The sequence below is a fragment of the Pithys albifrons genome, chromosome 8, assembly GCF_047495875.1.
Source record: "Pithys albifrons albifrons isolate INPA30051 chromosome 8, PitAlb_v1, whole genome shotgun sequence".
NCBI classification, from domain to species: Eukaryota; Metazoa; Chordata; class Aves; order Passeriformes; family Thamnophilidae; genus Pithys; species Pithys albifrons.
In genome coordinates, this window is record NC_092465.1 from 21,124,816 (window position 1) to 21,146,808 (window position 21,993).

Below are 21,993 nucleotides of genomic sequence, written 5' to 3' on the forward strand. Positions count from 1 at the left end.
GACTATATCCTGCTGCAGCATGCTGCTTTTAAATCTGCCAGATAAGAAGCAGTAAGTTAAAGAAATTCAGTCTCTGTTTATAACCATTTGCATCCACTTACAAAATGGATGCTACCCATAGAAAAACATACATAAGCAAGCATTCTATCTGCCAGTTTTGCTTACAAACTGTCATTCCACAGATAGGGTTGAGACTTCCTGTTTAAATAAAGCATCAGTTGCTTTGATTAGGGGAACAGGACCCGAAGAAGAAGGTAGAGTCATTACTTCTTCTGTCAGACATGCAGTTTAAAATGCTGAGGTATCTTTTAAACTGTCATGAATTAACACTATGAAAAGTAATCTGATCTTTGCAATGCTGTAAAGTGTTAGAAGACCTCACTGTGGGACCAGGAGGAAGTTGCACATACTGCAGGACTCCCCACAAGACCATAGTACCTACTGCAAAATACAGGCTGGGTCTACTATTGTAATATAGCAGAACTGTGTCTCTTGGGTTTGTGAGATGTAGATTGAAAGCAGAGTGTGAATTACATAGATCATCTCCAGATGAGACCACCTATATAACTTTGAAAATACATGGGGATGAGTATATTTCCCCTCTGTAGTTCATAGAAAACTACTTTCTTACCGAGTTAGAGCTGACACTGACTTTAAGGTAACCCTTTCTTTGTAAAGTCATGTTGCTTCAGTGTTACCAATTTAGTATCAGGGCAGGAGAGAACATCTTCAGTAGTACCTTGAAGTAATTTCAAGACTTCCCTTATTAAATAGCTTTGTAGATGTACATAATGCTTTCCCCTGTCTTTATTTTGCAATAAAACTTTATGATCCAGTGGCCAGATAGATGACCTTTCTCTCACAATGGTGAGCAGTCTGTTGGTGTCACCCGCACAAAATGTTAAAAACTAAATCCAACTCAAATAGTACTGAGTAAGCATTACTCATTCTTTTTTAAAAAATATAATAAACATTAAATCTTTCTCTTTGCTTTCTAGTTTTTAGGAACAGAACAGTCTGCTGTCAAGGTTTCCTATGTAAACACTGCATACCACTCACATCGGGCATAACTTGAGGTAGTAAATACAGGGAAATCCCCTTTCAGTGGGATTGCACTGGGTAATAATGGTACAGGTACCACACACCTACGTTCAAAGGAAAAACTTCATTCTAGGTGAAGCCCCAGAAAGCTCATTAAATTTTGCTAACTCCTAAGGAAGAGTACCTCAAAATTCAGGTCAGAACAGAGGAGTGAAATGCACATGTGCTGTTTTTCTCAAAAGAATGTGCCAAATGAAAGGAAGGTTTTTCACAGTAGTAACTCTCTAATTGAGGACAGTTGAAGAACAGAAAAGTATAATGAATTCTCCTTATTCCAAAGATAAAAAAGCTAAACAACAAAAATCCTGAAAAACATTAAAATTGTTAAGCTTTCCACTTTGCCATGGGAACTATTTGTGCAAGAAACTTTTATCACATTAAGTTCATAATCACTGGGAAGTAAGAAGTTAACTGGCAGATAGCGAAGGAAAGCATTTAAAGAAATGAATTGATGAATAGTGGCAATAAGGAAGATTACAGCAGGAGTGAGCTTTTGGAGACATCTGCATGGCATCTATAAAGATATCTGTGTGCTCAAGTCAGATGTCAGTCACAAAACTTTTATATGTTTCCTTTACAGAACAAAGAGACATAATTTCAGACATTACATGTAAAATCCAGAGTTTATCCCAGATGTTCTTGAGCAAGAACATGCTATGATTGTGGGACCAGAGAGATTACAATTTCTTCCTTTCTCAGACCTTCACCGCTCACAGGCATCAAATACATTTTGGTGTCCTCATGAAAGATATGTATCTAACAACATGAAATAATACATTTCCTCAATAACTTGGTATGCCTCTCTTTTTCCCACCAAAATCAATTTGCTATTAGCTGGCTTAGGTTTCAGATACTGCAACGCTGGGGTGCAATGAGTGACCACATCAGGTAACTGATTATACGAATATATTGACATATAGGTTCTAAATAAGACAATTTTTTAATTATGTCAATAATTAGAAGGAAGGACTCAAATTCACATTGGAGGAATTAGAGACAGAAGAGGAACTTGATTTAGCAGGCTTGTACTTTTAGGAAAGTCAAGAGTTTCTAGAGTTATGATAAATGACAACATTCTTGGAAAAGTATTAAACTATATGCTCCCAACCTTAAATCAGTCTCTTAGCTAGAAATCAGGGAAATGTCAGGAATCAGAGATCATTAGGGTCTTTTGGCAATATTTTCTTCATCATATACTTTCGATTAAGGGTTCTAAAATATGCCCAAAAAGGGTAATATGTCTCTTCTTTTTACCTTTCCTTGGACTTGGCACAAGACAGTAGAGCAACCCAGACTTGTTAGTATCCTTTTATTTAGCCCATTGATTATTTTTAAGGCCAGTGAAACTGAGGTTTTGTTTGTTAAGAAGGCCTCAAATTCTTTGTTAGTTCCCTGTTTTCCCAGGAATGGATAATAGACCCACAGTGGTATTTTCTTAAAGTAAGCTATTACAGTATCCCTCACTGTATATTTGCCAGTATTTATGAATTTTATACATAGAAATATGTGTACACACACACTCGCCTATCCCATATATAGAAAGATATACACACCCCCTATAACTATGCCAACACCAGCAGCCAATCTGATTTAACTAGCAAATTCTTATAACTGAATAAACACAGTGGTACATCAGCTTGTGTAGAAAATGCCTAAATTACTTCATCATCAAAATGATGTATTTATGACATTTCTAGGTTAGATGGAATGTAATATGCTGGGAAAATATAACTTGGGAGAAGTTGTTACTGTTTTCTGTCTTGGTGAATGCTGGAAGTTTGTAGCTCAAACACCTATGCCCTCTTTTCTCCTGACACAGCTGCGTACATGCATGGACCCTTCCTGTATCAGGTCAATGTGCTCCTGGCCAGTCTGGGCTGGGATAAAGACTAGAATCTTCCAGTCTGTGTTCTGTAGCTCAGAAGATTCAAAATGCAGTTTTGGCACAACTACAAAATAAAATGCCAAGTGACTGTAACAGGAAGTGCATTGCCATGATGGAACACCATCTCAGATTGTAACAACATCTGCACCAAATTCTCACAAAGCATTTCTATTTGTAAGCAAATAGGAATGTTGCAATTGTATTAACATTATTTTTCAAGTTTAGTTAAAGTTTTCTAAAACTGTTTAGTGTAATAACATTTTTATAGGAAAAAGTTATTTTGGTCTTGATTAAACCAATTTTGAGGCTCACTGAATTAGAGCTGTCTCCTTCAGCTGTACACTGCACTACACGCGTTATAATTTTTTTAATATAGCACTTGCTAGCAACTCTGAGTTGCAAGGTAACAAAAGCATGCATAAATAATATAGTAGCAAAAATACCTTCCCTAAATATACCAGCACATCAAAATACAGAGAAGCTAAAATGAAAACAATGATTTCACATTAAGTCTACATTTAAGAAACAGACAAAACCACCATGTAAGCACAGGTCTATTTTTATCATTCGTGTAATTGTCATAAACAGCCTTTACTACACCTTTGATATCATCACCATCAGACAAATCCAGTGATCTGCTCTAATGATTTTTGCTCCAAATCTCCAAGAGGCCTGCAAACAGCTTCCCTTCAAACGAAACACAAAAATTAAACAGAATTTGTTTTGGTTTTTTTACCATAGCAATGTTCCTCTAGTCTCCAGCTCTAGCTACTGTGATTATTAGCTACAGTCCAGTCAGAATCAAGGACTATTTTACAATTCCTTCTTGTCTACGTAATTTTAATAAAAAATACTTGGTTTTAAATGTTCCCTGGTTAAAAAAATATTTTAAAAATCGTCCTATTGGAGGCTACACTCACTTTCTTTTTCCTCACCTGTTTTCATTTTATTGTATTTCTTTTCTTCCCATGCTCCTTGCAATCTACTTGTCTGCTCTTTCCTGCAATTTTTTCCTACACACAGACTATTCCTTTTACAACACTGCTCTCAGGTAAACAGGCCACTCTTATCTGTCAGGCTTCCTCTCCATGTTTTTTTTAAGCTCGTGCTTTTCCACACATCTTTCATACTTCTGTCTCACTCTTTACACCTTATATCTTCTTTCCTGAAGTATCTGTCTTGCCTGGAGCTTATTTTGTTGCCTTTGATTTTAAGCCATTAGAGACAGACAGTGTTTGCAGAGAGCCATGTCTGTATGTGGTTTCTAATAGCAATGGGGCATGTCTTGATGCATTTTTCAGGCAAAAGTCATACCAGTTCAGGGTTGTTGGTTTGTTTTTTTGTAATTGTTGAATAAGCCCTTCAAATTTTGGTCACAAAACATCAACAATAAGCCTAATAGATGATGAAATATTAGATATTAAAATAATAGTATTCTAATTTACAAATTCTCTGCCTCTGTTCCCTTCCAGCTCCAGATGAGGCGTATGTGCTGGGTGGGTGTGCTGCTTTGTTCTGTGCTGGGAATAGGGGAGCTGCTTTGCTCCATCTGATCTGACACCCACCCAGTGACTGTCCTATCCCGTTTTCTGTCCAGACACACCTCCAAGAGGGAGATAACAGCCCCATAGTCAGCAGATTTGGAACAACCTTTCTTTCAGGGTGCTGAGATTTCAGATAGTTGAAGAGATAGGAGATGAAAGGCTGTTTTGCATATTTAACTCATCAGTTAATACTTCCTGATAAGACAAAGGTGGAAGATATAAATGTGAAATTGATCACAAAACAATAAAACTAATGATGCCAAAGAAAGCATGGAATGACAGAAAGAGCATGGGCTTCCAAAAGTGGATTTTTGTTGGCTTAGGGAATAAATGGGTGGGTAGATATTTTGGAAGAAATTCTTAACAAAATGGGAGCATAGGAGGGCCGACAGTTACTGAAAGAAGTGTATTAAAGGCACAGCAGCACAATACCCTGATGCAAAGCAAGCACTGAAAGAGCAGCGAGGCTGCATCAGGAGCTATTTGGGTAGCTGAAAATCAAGAAGGGATCATGCAAAAAAGCAAACACAAGGACCGATGACTAAAAGTGAGTTTAAAAGAATAGTACACTCACAGGGGGAACATGGGTTAACCTGGGAAAGGACCTAAAAGCCAATAAAATGTTACACAAACACACAAAGTGGGGCAGACAAAGAAAGGTTCAAAACCAGTATCTAAAAGACAGCAAATAATGTGACACAGAGAAGACTGAAACATTCACTGCTCTGTTTTGCCTGACATACCTACAAAATATCAGTGTCTGACATGCAAAGCCATTCATTTTAACAAAGGTCCAATACACACAGACCAGAAAAGGGAAGGAATGGGTTAAACAATATTAAGAAATGACAGTTTCCAATCCTGCTGACTTAAATGTGTAGTTCAGAAAGCGGAGGATAAAGCCTGCCTTCCTGTAGCCTTGTGTCTCCTGTTTGCATTAGCCCAGAGCAAAAAGTCTGAAATTTATGGTTGGAATATTCATAACATTGTTCTGTGAGTTTTCCAATGCCTGATATCAGGGTTTCATTTACACTGAATTCCTTGTTGCCATGGAAGGCTCTCTATTTACCTGCTCATTTTCACAAGATCTGTAGAAATGTAGTACATTTGAGCCCACCCCTATTCAGTCCAGGTCAGCTGGAGAGTGAACAGCAAGTTCAGAAGGCATGGTGTGGTCTGACTGGTCATACATGTGATCATATAAACTGTGTTTCCATTGGAAAATGTGGTAAAAATTACCCTGGAGCACTTAAAATAATGTCTGCATGACAATGTGGGGGGAAAGGGGGATTGTGGTGGTTTTGTTTTGGTTTTGGTTTTTTGAGAATTCATGAAGTGCAAGGGAGGTCCTACAAGACTAGAAAGGATGAAAATACCACCAGCCTTAAGAAATAAAATTCAATTGACCTAACTTTCATAAATAACTTCATCCATCTCTGAGGGATACTATCATAGCTTATTAGGCAGTTACTGTATAGGTGTGAAGATAACTATATGACAGAAAATAGACAAGTAGTAAGACTTTAAAATGTAATCTTAAGATCATTATTGTGTCAAACCTCTCCAATTTCCTTCCTAGAAAGGGCAGCAGGCCTATTGAATAAGAAGGAAGCAGTAGATGTGATATCTGTACTTTAACAGAGCTTTTAGTTGGGTCCTCTCTAATTTTGCTTGCAATACAAAAGATGATATAGATAAAATCAACAGCTGACATACAAGTCATTAAGTAATTCTCCCAAACAGTACTTATCAACAGTTTCCTGACAGAGTTGGATGGCACTGCAGTAACATCCTTCAGGGATTTCTCATCCATCCTATTCAATTTTTCTTCAAACAGCTTGGATAATAAAACAGGGACTAAACATGTAAAATTTGCAAAAAATCTGGAAGGGGGTTGCAAATATGTAGGAAAGCAGATTAGAATCCAAAATATTTAGCTAATGTGAGAAACACTATAACTGCAACAAGCTCATAATAGACAGCAAGAAACTAATGACAAAAATAAAATAGAGTACATGAAGGTAATCTGATGATGCTTTAACAAGGCAACACGATTGAAAAGAAGGATAGGAAGGTTCAAATGGATTTCAAACTAAACATGAGTCAAAACATGATGACGTTGCAGAAAGGCATTTTGCATTTCAGGATGTATTAGGAAGTGTGCAGTATGTTAGATGCAGAACCTAATTATTTTGCAATCTTCAGTGCTGCTGAGGCCCCAGCTGGAGCATTCTGTACAATTTTGGGCAATGCACTCCAAGAACAATTTCAACAATTTGGATGGAGTTAAAATGAAATCAACAGGAATGGTAAGTTATTTTGAAAATATGACTTGCAAGGAAAGGTTTTTTGAAGGAATGGGGCTTGGCTTCCTCACAAAAAGAAGACTGAAGGGAAAATGTGTATTTTAAAAGATAGCACACAGAAAATCATAGTCAACAGATCTTTGTACCCACTTGAATTATAATAATTATGCAGCAAAGTAGAGCACATACAAAAAAATGAAACAACAAAAAAATCCTTTCAACTTAAAGTCTAGATTAGATGGAACAGGTTTATGAGGTTTTGGAATCCCCTTCCTTTAGTGTTTTTAACAGCAGCCTATACAAACATCTGTTAGGGATGACCTAGTTACCCATTTCCTGCCACAAAAGGGATGGATGGACTTTTTTTTTTTTTTTTTAAATCCGGTAATGTTTTCAGTGCTGGAGAACGTGTGTCATTTAACTTGCTAAAGATCAGGCAGTACAACTGCTGTGGTGAGCCAAGGCCTTGGTAAAATAAAACAAATCTCCATGTAAAATAAAAAATAATTATGAAAATGAAAAAAAAGAAAACTAACTTCAGCAATTTTTAAACATAAATGTGTCAAAAAAGTTATTCTTTATTTCTTTATTTCTTAAAATACAGTTCCATTGCCAAAACATACATTTTACAACCATTAAGAAGTCAAATTGACATTTTGAATTCTTTTAAAATAACCAGGGTAGTAAAAGGTATTTTGGTGTTAATTCTTAATTTTAATCTGGCTTTATTTAAAGAGAGGACATAGCAATAATTTTCAGCATAAAAGAGAAGCGATACAGGAAATACAGAAAACCAACTCACCGAGAAACTGTGACTGAAGCTCTGTCAGCACCTCAGGGATATGATGGTATCATAAACATACACTGCCCAAAAGTTTTTCTCCCGTACTGAAGATGCTGTCATCAGAAACCTGTGTTTATCCACAGTAGCCTTTGGTATCACTGTTACCCGTGCCTCGATAACATCTCGCTGTGGACATGCACAGAGGCACAACGTGTCAAGCTATAGTTACAGTTGCTCTGATGACTCTTTCATCCTGAGGGCTAATGCAGCTTCTTTTAAAGAAACCAAAATAATGATTTATGATGAAGTCTGCATGACTATTTAACTTTTAGATGATTTCTAAGAGTTAATTTTAATTTTTTTCATAACTACCAAGAAGGGCTCTTATAATTTTCTAAGCACAAAAAAAATTCTGTTCCAGAATAATATTTTGAAGTATTTATTTAAAATTATTTTCTTAGAACTCTAAAATAATTATGTTTTCAGACCAAGCTTGTAGTTCACATACCTTACATAGCATAAGAGGAATTTCATGTGTTTTAACCCACCAATGAAGAAAAGAATCCAGCTCTTACTACTGGCCTGCAGTGGGATGAAAGGAAACAAGTTGATAAACCACAGACCTCAGGTTCAAAATATGGGATACATGGTGAAAGGCCTTAGCATGTTCTGCACTACCAATATCCCCACAAATTTTTCCAAAATAGTGTGAACTACACTAAATGGTAATTTATCCAAGATCAGTGTAATTCTTCTGTTTGGCTACGCCATTTCTGTAGACAGGCGTGGTGTGTTTCTTAGGTGAAAAGGACCTGAGAAGGAATTCACTGAAATAGCAAGACAAGAAAGGAAAAATACCATTGCTTCAGTTTGTGTATGACATTCATGAGGCAACTGAGGAGATTAGCTTGACTTTCCAGTCTTAAGACACAATTGCATGCTGGATTTTTACAATGTAAAAATGTGAGCAGGATGTTTCAGGAACACTGACACATACCAATGACTTTTTCATTTTCTGGACTCAATTTTTGATTGTCCTGTGTGCTAAAATGTGGGGTTTTCTTCCCCTTCCCCATCTTGCTTAAAGCACAAAGAAGAGATATGAACTTGACAATATAAGAATTAGGATAACTGTTTAGGAAATACTGAGAAGAAAGTACAATAGTTATGCCTGTAAGTTCTTATATATGAAAAAAAACAAATGTACACAACCAGCTGTGCAGTTTCTACCTACAAAGTGAAAGTCTGTGCCTCTAAATATATGTTTTTGTGCCTGCAATATATATAGAATTGCTTCTTTTTAAACCAGCTCAAGTTGGAATTGAATTTTAGTCCTTCCAAGTTTTCCACCCTCTGGTATAATACTACATATAGAATGAATGGCATCATAAGGGAATTTGTTTGTATCTCATTTCTTTTTTTCACCAGATTGTATTCCCAGACTGTTCCCAGCAGCTGTTCATCTAATTCCTCAGCAAGAACCATATTCAACAAGATTATACTGCTTTCATTAGTCCCCTTCGGAGAAGTAGAGGAAGAGTAGAAAAGTAGGAGAGCTAAGAATACAATAAGTAAGCATATAGGAAAACACAAAATTCCCACAGTCCTGCAACTCAGTTAAACCTTAGTTATAAGCAAAATGCTACCAACTGCCCTTTGATGTATTAATTGAAATTTAGCTTTCCACATGGTCCCATGTTCTTCTCAACACAAGGGACACTAGCTGCTCTTGAGAGGGAAAAAATTAAGTGCCTGTCATACAGTTTTTCCTTGCTTACTTCAAGAACAGAGTTAAGACAGACATTGAAAAAGCATCCAAGAGATTAGATAAACAAATAAAAATGCTTATGTGTGTGTGTATGTGTGCATGTGTGCATGATGATAAGGCAATTCCTATACATCTTTCAATCCCCCCTTGCTGCAACACAGACAAAAACCAGTGTCAGCCCTGTTAGGCCTCCCTTTCTCTTCTGCTACAGCTTTCAGCAGGCACAACGCTTAATAGTACCACAACAAGCAGGGATTTTATAGTTCAAATGAATCATGTCTTCTGGGGCGTAATCAATGGCTAAATCAGAAAAAAGAAAAGGTCGTAAGTTAAGGACTCAAACTGCAAACCAACCCAGAAAGGAACAGCAGATGTTAAACATGGCACAATATGTAGAGATGACATTGACTCTTATCTGCATCTAATCAAAGAAGCTCAAAGATCAAACCAAACACATTCATCTCTCGCTTGTAATTTGCTCTATGGCAGCCCTGCAGTGCTTAACACAAGTATTCACAATCACAAAAATACAGATGGAAAAGAATTCTGGATTTCCTTCAGTCAACGCAGGATTTTTCATGTGTATTTTTCTCTTTTTGGTTCAGTATCAAGCACTGGAGATTTTTAGTGGTGGATCTGCAGCCCAGCAGCTCTCAATATGCTGGAGTATTCTTCATTATGGCCCAGCAGTGTTAGCTTTGCTGATTTTTCTAGAAGGCAGAAAAGGGGTTTTAGCTGCACCTCATTAGCCTTCTAATTCTCCAATAAATACTAAAAGGGTTGGATTCGTCATTCTTGCCAATTTTAGTAGGAAGCACTTACTGTTCACAAATAATAAATATTTATATTTGCAGAGTTGTTTTCTCTGTTAAGTTACATCTTGACTCATAGCTGTTCTTTTCACAAACAATCCATATTTGTTGCATGTTTGTAAAAGTCAGTTATCAGTATGCAGACACTGTAGCATATTTTGAGGATGTCCTGTTGCTGTCTGGATAGATGTGCAATTTATGTCCTCCATTATGACCTCATTTCAAGATATCTTATATTTCCCATCTATGTTATATTTCAATCCCCCTTTTTTAGATTGTCTCCTATTTGTTGGCCCTATGCTGGTAATGAAGTGTCTCTAACTGGATGCTTTCAATCTGGTCTGACAGATGTATGCCAGGATGAATCTAGTGTCATAGTTCATATATTAGAGAAAAAAAATCAAAACTGCATCCTCCGCAACATTGATTAAGGGTCAGCTTGCATCCCTAAGGCATTTCAGGGCATCCTGCTAAAGATATTCCCTGTCAAAACAGGAAAATTTAATCTATTGCACGTAGTATGAAAAGTCAGGTATTGGAAATATTCAACACAGAGCCTGAAACACACTAGCATGAAATGAGGCCCTGACATGGTCTCACTGTGCCAAGCTGAATATCTCAGGATATTGACATCCGATACCACAATGCAGAACTTGAGTAAAACTTCCAGTACTTTGTCACCTCACCCTACTGTTCTATTTCCTTCTCGTTTGATATACATAATTTTTTTTCATTTTATATTGGGAAATTATTCAATGAAATCCTTTTCTTCCCTTCTCAAGTTCTCTCTACCATGAACGCACATTCCTTCAAGAGTTTTCCAATTTGCAATCAAGACATTTCAAGTTTTTCAGGGAGGATCACTGCAAAAAAATTCCAGGGCCATCTTTAATGTCTCTGGTCTTGTTTTGCCTTTTATAGTGACAGAAAAATTCCCTAACACAGACAACAGCCGCTGCTGAGCTTTAAACTACAAGGCACCACTTGATCTCAGAGTCAGCTGATTTTAAGTGTGCAATCAAATACAGGCAGGGAAAAGCTGACTGCTCTCAGAGCCTCCTTAATTTGGAAGAGGATATTACACAGTGCACTGAAGCACCAATTATGGCTCTATTCCTGCATATATGTATAAGCTGAGCAGAAGGTGATCTCCAGTGCTCTGGCAGGAGGCACCAGACACAATTCAGAGAAAGAACAAGTGCTTCCATGTTATTAATCGAGCTGAGAGAAGCAATCAGAAGTACAAAGTGGAGATCTCAGTTCTTAGGGAAAGGCTGAATTAAATTTACGAATACTCTAATAAGAATCTAGGGAGCTGCAGGAAACTATTATAGAATATAATTTTATCTACAGGATTCATTCTCATCAAGCACATCAAAGAGTTATTTTCTTAACTGTCCTCAAAACAACCCTAGCAAAATCAGTATGTTAGCCCTGCCTGGAAGATATGGAGGAACAGTCTTCAATCCATGACTTGTAGGCAATATACTGGCCAAAGACCCTCTGCAATGCTGCTGATGGCCAAGCACACCATCTATGGAGCAGTGGGTCAGTGAAGACTGGGATCCCAATCAAGAGCCTTTTTCCTTGTTTCATGATGTGCACAATACCTCCCAGAAATGTCTGCATGAGAATGTCTGCTTTACAAAAGGCAAGATTTGACGATAGAAAGCTAATATAGAACTAGACAGAACCAAAAAAGAGCTGAAAAATTAAATAGTGCCTTGAAGGGCTTCAGAACTTGGCTAGTTATAAATGGCATGCTTTATTAATAAAAATCAAAGAAGCTTTACCACATCTGACATTTTGTAAAGGGTTTTTAAAAAATACCAAGCACAGTTCAACAAAAAGAACTCCAACTCATCTTGAGTCTACTTCATTCAAGTTTGAAGAAAATAATCTTAAACTCAAAAAGCTGGTGAGTAACATTAATACACTGATCATCAGGATGCTCCCAGCAGCTCTTATTGGCTATGGATGTCATTCAATGTTATCTTCTTCCCATCCTATTGCATTGATGATGTGCTGGCAGAGGCTGTATTTTATACTCTAGCTTTCCTAGAAGAACACAGCTGCACCTTAGGAGTAAAACTGTGATCATCCTGAAGTCAGTAGCAGAGTTCTTATACAGAATCATAGACCTTTTAACATCACCAGTTCCAACTACTAACCTAGCATTATAAATAGTGGTAGAATTTCACAGTAGGAGTTATTATATGGAGACATATACTAATCCTTTACTTCTTACCTCTCTCCCTCTAGGGAAAACTTATTTTTCCTTTTGCAAAATCTTATATAAAACTCCATACCTACACATCAAAAAGGAGGTCTATCAGAATTGACCACTAAAAAACAATGCATCTCATCTTTTGCCTTCCAAAGATAGATTCACCATTCACATTCAGCTGTCACAGAAACAACAGTGTCTCAGATAAAGGGATTCAGTCAAGGTTTAAGAATCCTAGGGAAGCAAAGAGAACATAGTATGCTATCAGTTTACTTGTTATTCACTTATTTAATAAAGTTCACAGACTTCAGGAACAGCCAATATAGTTGTTTCATTGCCAACAAAACAACCTTAAATGACTACAACCAGTCATAAGACTCATATGGAAAACTTGGTATACAATTTGCACTTTTTTCCACAGAAAGTTCTAACCAATTTTCCTATCAGGCAATTCTACATCAGGTAGTAAGGGTTAGTGCCTAATAACACATAGGGCTCTTCTGACTGCTTGCATGCTAACCACCAGTATAATTGTGCCTAGGTTTTTATTTTAAATAGACACTACCTGCTTCCCATAATAATGGTCCTTCATTAGAGGACCTATTCCATCATGATTTATATGATACCTATCCAAGTTCCCAATGGGAGCTGTACTTTGAATAATAAATGTAACTTCTTTGTTACATACAGATTTTGTGCTGGTTCCATCTCCTTTTCACTTATTCTAGTCACTATTTTGATCTTCTTTTTGATGATAGTACCACAGTATACTCATAAATTCATATCCTAAGTTATTAAAGAGTAAAAAAAAAAGTTCAAAGAAGTTATGAAATACCCTGTGAAACTTGTTCCAAATTAAGTTTTTAGATCCTCAAGGGTAAAGGATAATCCATGGTCAATTGCATATACTCATTTATTTACAACAATATTTAGAGGCAAACAAAATAGCAAGACATTTCTGCACATTAGTTTCTTTTTTCCATTCTATTTTTTTATGTATTTCTATATTGTTTCCTGACGATGCCTCAGGCATGCATAAAGCCACACAACAACCATTTCTGCAGTTCTACGATTCTGTCTATGTGGAACTGGGAAGGAGCAAGCTTGCTTTGTTTTGGAATTTTTATTTTGTTTTACACACATGTGCGCACAAATATGGGTACTTATATTCCTTATCTGTAGATTCTGAGACAGAACTGAGCCATTTCAGAAGAAAAACTCTATTCTCATATGGTCAAGCTTTGCTATTATTGCAGAAAGATCCATTGTTCTAGATGACCGATGTTTCATTTCTAAGCTTTAGTAGAGCCCTTAAATACAATTTCCTACACAGCTTCATAACCAGTAACAGTTAAGCAGCTGTACTGGATTCAAGGACTGCAGCCATGCCTTTTTTGCTGATGTGACAGGTACAAAATATCCAGGTGGTTTGAGAAACCTTTGTTTATATATAGCTTTAGTGGACTTTTATTATGGTGGTTATCTCATCCATGGCTCTTGTTATTTGGTCCTGATGCTGAGCGATGACAAACTGTTTACTGAACAGCTTCTTGGCACGGGATTCAACAAGATGAAAAGCAAAGACTACATAAGAATTTTTTGAGGAATTATAATTCCCTCTTTTATAGAAGCTTTCAGTTTTCAGTACTGTCACATTCCAAACTAGCCCTTCTATCTTCATGTGGTAAAGGGCAATATTCCTTTAGGCAAGGAATGCTGCAGAGCAGTGGAAGAAAAAGTTCCATTTGGGGACCAAGACAGCAATAATTGAGGCTAACACACATTCAGAATAACTCAGGAGATCCCAGACTGCAGCTCAAAAGAGCAATTGCACTGTTATTGCAAAGTTCCCCTAAAGAGAGTATGAGTGCAGAGTTCACAAAGATACTGGCTTTTTCCTGCTCTTCAGAATTAGAACCAAACTATGACCCTCCCTTAATACAAACAAGTAGTTATTTCCATGACTAAACTCAAAAATGCTACTTACAATCTGATGTGTCCAATGCTGGGTATATTAACGTAGAAGATTCAATCCCCAGTCTGTTGGTGATTTGGGTATTTTTCCACAAAGCACTTCTCAAGCATAATTCACAAACTAGATTCATGTCTGATTTCATTATGATTTTGCTTTGCATAAAAATCACAAACAAATCCCAAAACATTATAGGTCTCAAGCACCTTGTTAAATACTACCTTGCCCATAAAGCCTTTGTACAAGATACCTGAGAGATCTACACAAAAATGCTGAAACACAAAGGGACTGAAATAGGTGTATTATATAGCAGGCCCATATACACAGAAGGGTTTCTCTTATACTTCAAATACAGTTTTTTGTGTAGCCCCCAAGGCAAAACTTCTCATGACCACTATCTGCAGGAAGAATTTACTGTCAGCACATACTGTACACTAACGGAACAAAATGAGCTCAGTACACATTCACACCAACCCCACAGCTCCTTAAGACACTCATTTTCAAAGTATTTTTGTTCAGTAAAATGAGCATTGTTTCAAGTTTCTTTATGGCAGGTCAGTAGAATTAAAATGAAGGCAGGCTTACTAGCCACTCAAGGCATTTGCCTTCTTTATAATTTCTCACAGGAACAAAAAGTATATTCAGCTTGTCCTCCTTCAGCACCACACTCTGCACTTGCAGAAGATTACTGAAACATGAATTTGAGAAGGCTGTTTCAAGCAGAAGCATGTTCCTGTGTATAGGAATGATGTTAATTCCTGTCACTTGGAACATCCAAGTGAGATTGTTGCTAAAGCTGCTTCTAAAGAACGACAGGAATTTGTGCCATTCAGTTCAATGACTTTCACCACCTCTATCAGGCTAAACATAAATGTAATATAGCCAAGCCAGATTCCAAAGGTTAGTCTTTCATTTAGGCAAAATACTGAAGATGCAAAAGCTGTGTAGCATTTACAGGAATCTAGCATGTATTCAATAAACCAATTGAACACGAAAGGAACATCCTTTCTAAATGCAAATTATTCAGGTGGAATTTGAGTTCCTTAAAGGTTACTCTTCAGTTCCCTCTCCCTGTCTAATAAATGAGAATACAGGACAGCTTAGTTTCCTTTTTCAAAATTCTTTGTATGTAGTAATTCTGCTGCTTCTATTACAGGATTTTTCTCTATGAAGCAGATACTGACTCTGGACTGCTTTACTACTCAGAAGAACTTAAAAACTAATTTAAAAAGCAAGTCTAACAACAGAGCAATGTACAGAGATATGCTCAAGTTGCAGCATTTTTTCTTTCCCTTTCATTTTGCCAAAAGATTCTACATTTTCCTATATGGAAGAGCAAAACCACAAATATCAAGAAGGTCCCAGAAAATGTAGCCCAACAACTCTTGATACTACACTCATCAAAGTGTCAACAGATCTACCTGAACAGCTTTGCACAGTAGCTCTAGATCTGACTACGAAATTTCTTTATGATGGGATTGTGTCTTAAGTGAAGTCTGTGGCCAAACTTTTACTTGGTTCCTGTGGGTCAGAACAACATTTGTTGTATCAATTTTGAGGCAGGGTCTTTGGAGTCACATGACAGAAAACATATTATATTATATCACATTTTATACATTACATTTTATTATATTATATCCTATTAGAGATGCTCTCTCCAAGAGGGACTACATTTGTGCATAAATTAAATGCTGCATAGTAGTAGCCACAGACTAGGAAGCTGCTGTGGGCCCTTTGTGGCATTGAACATGCATTAGAGAAGTCTGCAAGTATTTTGCTTTTTCTAAGAAAATTTTATTTGGCCACAACTCATTTAGCAGCATTGTCAGAATTAAAATGAATGAGTGAAGCTTCAAGGCCTTCAGATGAAGAAAGAGAGTGATGGAAAACGGCACTGATTTCCACAAGAAAACAAAAACTGAGCAATACTACTGGGAACTCCTGCTACCTCACTGGGTTTAGTTCACTGTTAAGGACAGAGGGGAGTCACTTCCACTGAAGAAAGGAGCACTAGCAGTTTTGTGGGTACAGGAAATATTTTGCATTTTCCATGTTTCTTTTCATGTCAGGTTCAAATGAGACATAGCAACTGGTCATACAATGTTAAGAGTTTAAGCTGGAATTGTGGCTGTATTTTAGACAGTCAATAATTCACTTCATATCTCTGTCTTAGCTGTGTTCTGTAGTTTTTTAATTGTACCAAGGTCTCATCCATTATATATTAATGGTAGCATGCATGAAATAACTAATGTTTTTAATGTTGTAGGTAGAAACCAGACAACTAATAGTAAGAAATTCAATTAAGAAGACACATTCTGGTTTTGATTCTGTGTAAAGATAGCACCCAAAATAAAGAGAATTATAATAAAGTCTAGTAATAAAGTTCCAAACAACTACCTCCAGCATACCACACATAATTTAGGATTCAGTCTTCTCCAAAGAACATTCCAGAAAGTCCTGATAAAATAGGCTGGATAATAAACATTTACTGATTTTTCTCCTAGTGGAATAAACCAGGACTTTCTTGCTTTCTTTGTATCTATCCCAGGCAGCAGAAATACACTTGCAGGTCACGTATTAGGCATTTGTCTTCTGGAGCCCAGAGACTTTGACTCCGCCTACATGATGCTCAGAAACAACACAAGAGCAACAGAGGAGATGTCTATGGCCGGGGCAGACCTTTTAAGACAAGGACAACAGTCCTCCGCCCTCCTTTAATCAGAAAAAGATTCTTCTCATCATGCTGCTGTAACACTGTCAAGAACCCACCTTTTGTTGCAACATCATCTGTCTTAGTCTTACACCCATTGGAAGGAAACTGATAAAATTCAGTTAGAAGCAAATAAACACCAGTCTCCTCAAATTTTAACACGAGTTGCTAACTTGTGGTTTTATAACTCACACGTGGCTGACTAACTTTTAAAACCTCAAACTTTGCATGTTTTAAGTTCTCATAGAAAATAAGGGCAGTCTCATTTTGAAGATCACATCTTATATCAAGGTAATGACTTTTTTTGACTGATGAATCAGCTGCACATGAACTGCCACTGTACAAAAGCACTGCACGTTGGATGCAATGGCTAGAGCTTTGTCGCTTAACATAGCTACAGGTTTTTTGCACCCTGCTAAGAGTTCTGTTCCCAGCTATTTCACCTACAAAAATAGCTTTAAAAACATAATGTTCATACTCAGGATGAAGGTATGACACAAAATTTCAAGAAAAAACCTATTTTTCCTCTAAACAGTCTTTCCTCTGCTGCCTTGAACTTACTAGATAACCTTTCCTATATTCAGAGTCACCAAGAGTTTTGCTTACTTGCACTATAAGCAATCTAAATAATGAAGCATTCTCTTCACCCAGAGCAGAGCCAGGACTGGCACATCCCAGGCCATTGCTGGTCTGCCACAATGATACCCATCGGACTTCATAGCTTGTTCAAGGGCTCACTGCCCTGGAGGACCTTGGTGGCTGGGTGGGGGGATGGCACCTGTGCTGCACATGCTCTGCAGCAGCAGGTCCATTCAGAGAGAAGCAGGGTTGAGTCACACCAGTTGGTGACACCAGTGGGTGCAAGGGCTGCACCTGCCCTGACAGAGGCGCGATGCCACTGCTGGCAATGCATGGGTTTAGCCAAACTGATATAATTGTTGACTAGGCAGGATTTTTCCCTCCTTGCCCCATGTTTTGAGGTGGAAAAACACTCAGCAAGCATTTCTTCCAGATATGCAGAAGGCCCAGAAATGTAGCCAAAATAAAACACTGAATACCAACGTAAAGCCCTGCTTTTTTAAGAAGGAGAGCTCCTACTATATAATACTGGATTATACAAATTCATCTACAGTGAAAGTGAAAACACCTTTTTTAATTCCTATTCTGTGTCACAGCACTTTGAACATCATAGGTCCTATCTCAGCAAAGTTCCCAAACAAACAAACTCAGTGTGCAGAAGTTCACTGTAATTAAAAAAACCCCGACCAACATATTTACTGAATGTTGGTATATTATACCAACAGCAAAGGTAATGTTAGTGTAAATTTCTGAAATTATTTGTTCAGTGAACTGACAATTTCAGTCAGACTCCCACAAACTCACATTTCTTATCCACTGAAGACAATAGCTAAAATCCAACTGAAGAGTGAAAATTCACCCCTTCTAAGGTGTAACCCAAGCTTCTTTAATTTAGGTTGCTCTTATTCTCCCTCCTCCAAAGTCTACTTGTTCAACCTCTTCAGCACAGAGCAATGATACACAAGCTATCCTGACAGAGTTTCGTGCTTAGCAAAGACTGAAACTTGTCACTCTTTCATTTAAAAATGCTCAACTTTTAATTAATTGGTTTTTGTCATAGGAGCTACAGTTTTTTCAGGAGTATGTGTAATACAAGCACAGCTTTGGTTTTGATATGAGCCTATCACAAATGAAATCATTCATGTCATCAAAGCTGTATACGGATGTCCACTGTTCCCAGATTGGGGCTTTAAATGTTCACCTCTATATTTAGAAACCATAAACCAAATGGCCAGCTTTCCTGATGACTCAGCATCCATACTGACTGCAGCAGAATGTGGATCCCCAGCAGGCCCCTTGAACAAAAGTGCTTAGAAAGTCTAAACGTGAAAGTTATGGTTTATACAGTTTTCCAGACTAAGAACAGAAATACCCATATAGACTTTTCTTTTACTTCTTGTCTCATATGACCTTAGGAAAAATTTCTAACCAAATAGCTGTTCTCTTTTACTGTATGTTAAATGCCTAAAGAATCTCTTTTATCTTATGCCTGGACTGTTCTTTAATTGGATGCCAGCCAATTTCCACTTCTCTACCTCCCAGCCTGCTCATGTTCTCTACGTTATCATTTTATTTTTATATATACACGCACATATACATAGGTATATATGTATATAATCTAAGCCCTTTAGGCTTATCTTTGAAAATAACTGTTTGGTTGTGGTTTAAGTTTTGTTTTTTTCTTAAATCAGGGAATACTGAAACACTTGGCAGCACTGTCACAGATAGAAAAGGTTGCTCTAGGCTACCTGGGGAAAGTTTGCACGTTCATTGCTCATCTCACCAAGCAAGCTGGGCATGAAAACCAAGAGGCCTGAAGCTGTCACTATTCACATAGTTACACATGGTCACACATGCATATTTACGTTAAACTTTTTATGTATTCACTTCATGAATACAACCAGTAATACTTAGATAATGTAAGTCATCTATATAAGTAACACACTCTCCACTTGCGAATCTCTAAAAGCTCTTATTAATGTAAATCAGAAAATAGGGAGCTGGAAACAAGAATGTGACAATGATATGAAGTATCCAAATGACATGTATATGTATAGTATGCCTTCACTAAAAAATGTGCTGGTGACATATGAGATGTAACTGTCCTATTCTTGATCTCACACAGGGAAGGCAAATGCACTGTAAAAACACTTAGTTAATATTTGCCTGCATTGCCTTCAACAATTTTTGGCTTTCAAAGAATGTCATTATATTTGCTCTCTTTTTAATCTGGTGGACAGATTTAGAAAAAAGAAGAATGAACAATTGGGAAAAAATGGAAGCCCAAAGCATAACATAAGTTTAGATTATATTGCTTTACTAGGACTTCCTTAGAATCACATACCATTCTGCAAAGTCTTTTGGTAGTGAAATAACACAATTTCTATGAAATCTAAAAACATAAACCATAAATATACATTTCCACTTTCTGACAATGCATTAAAAAAACCCATTTTTTTCCCTTACTGGTTTTTCTTCCAGTCTTCACAAATTTTGTTATTTTGGACTTTAAAGGTCTTTTAAGAATAGGAATACTCTCTCACAAGAACTTCAGCAAGTATTTGAGAGAGAAACTAACAAATATGAATGTGTCTTAGGGATTTTATTGTAAATTGCTTATTTTAATCTATCATGCTTATCTGGTTGGCTGTTAAATTTCATAATACTTATTACTCATTACAGAAAGTTGTAGGATAAAAAATTCCAAATATCCTACACAAAAATACAAATGCAGACATGTGAGCACCTTAAACCCAAATCAAGTTTCAGCCCTTAAACAAAGTAAGAGTAGCACAAGTGTACTTCCATGTTCGCATTTTTATCTTTACAACTAATATTAAGCACTGTCCTAGTTCAACTCCCATCAGGAACTAAGCACCACAGAGCTGCTCACTCACTTCCCCCCAGTGGGCTGGGAGAGACAATCATGATGGTAAAAGCGAGAGAACATGTGGGTTGAGGTAGAAGCAGTTCAATAGGGAAAGCAAAAGTCGTGCACACAAGCAAAGCCAAACAAGGCATTCATCCACCACTTCCCATGGGCAGGCAGGTGTTCAGCCATCTCCAGGACAACAGGCACATCACCAGGCACAACAGTGACTTGGGAGAACAAATGCCTTCCCTTCAAATGTCCCCTCCTTCCTCCTTCTTCCCCCAGCTTTATCTGCTGAGTATGACATCATCACATGGTCTGTAATATCCCTTTAGTCAGTTGTTGTCAGCTGTCCTGGCTGTGTCCTCTTCCAGTTTCTTGTGCACCCCCAGGCTCCTCACTGGCAGGGCAGTACAGAACCGGAAAAGGCCCTGACACTGTGCAAGCTCTCCTCAGTGAGCAAAAACATCTCCATGTATTATCAAACTGTTTTCAGCACAAATCTAAAACATACCACCATACCAGCCACTGTGAAAAAAATTAACTCTACCCCAGCACAAACCAGAACAGGTGCCAGTTAATTTGGATTCCAATTGCAAGCAACTAGTCTATGTCTTGAGGATGTTCTATGGACTTCAAGAGTCTTCTGGACTTGCAGTTACATAAATGATGTTGGAAATTTGGGTCAAAGATTTTTTTTCCTTTCAGAATAACCCTGAGGCCTTTTACTAATATTGTTTCAAAATAAAATAAATATTTACTGTTTCTGATACTCTGCCTCAAGCCAATTGATTCACGAAGAAAACAGTGTGGTTTAGTGGCTTGCTACATATCTTAAGTGATACAATAATGCTTGCATGCTTTGTAGACTGTGTAACATGCAGTTTCCTTCTCCATCTGTTTTCATTTGCTATTAAAATAAGTACAGGCAAAAGAAAAAGAAACCAAACCCAAGGTTCTTGTTGACTATACTGATTCCTCATAAACTTCAGTAAAATAAACTGCAGACTTATTGCCAGAATGATTTTCTTCTTCTTTCTTTGTATTAGCTAGTTCTGACTGTTGCCATTTAAAACCCAGACCTTATTTCAGAGTTTGGTAACTATCATTGAGGATTTATTCAACTCACTAATATTCATTCTTGACTAAAAAGATGAAATCTTTATCTAAAATAAGATCATGCGTGTATTTGTCATAATTTTTATCTCAAAGAAAGTCATGGTCAGTGACAATGACAGCTTTGTCACCATCTTTTCTTAACACAGACATCTCTGGCTGTTAGATCACAGAAATTTAAAAAAGATTAAATGATTGATTTCGAACAGCATTGTGTGCCATCTTTGGGTTTACCTCAGCCCGTGTGTAAATGGGCTTAGCATTGTCATTGAGAATTACACCCATTTATGCCAGGGATTAACAAGCCCGGGTCTCTC

General features: G+C 37.2%; 1 protein-coding gene across 1 annotated transcript in view; it reads right to left on the minus strand.

Annotated features, from left to right (window-relative positions):
* Positions 1 to 7,389: 7,389 nt before the first annotated feature.
* METTL8 (methyltransferase 8, tRNA N3-cytidine) overlaps positions 7,390 to 21,993 on the minus strand; it is a 44,102-nt gene continuing 29,498 nt past the window's right edge. The window contains exon 11 of the mRNA XM_071562551.1: positions 7,390 to 12,661. Coding sequence (XP_071418652.1) covers positions 12,642 to 12,661 — 20 coding nt within the window. The 3' untranslated portion in view covers positions 7,390 to 12,641. The remainder of the gene's footprint in view (positions 12,662 to 21,993) is intronic.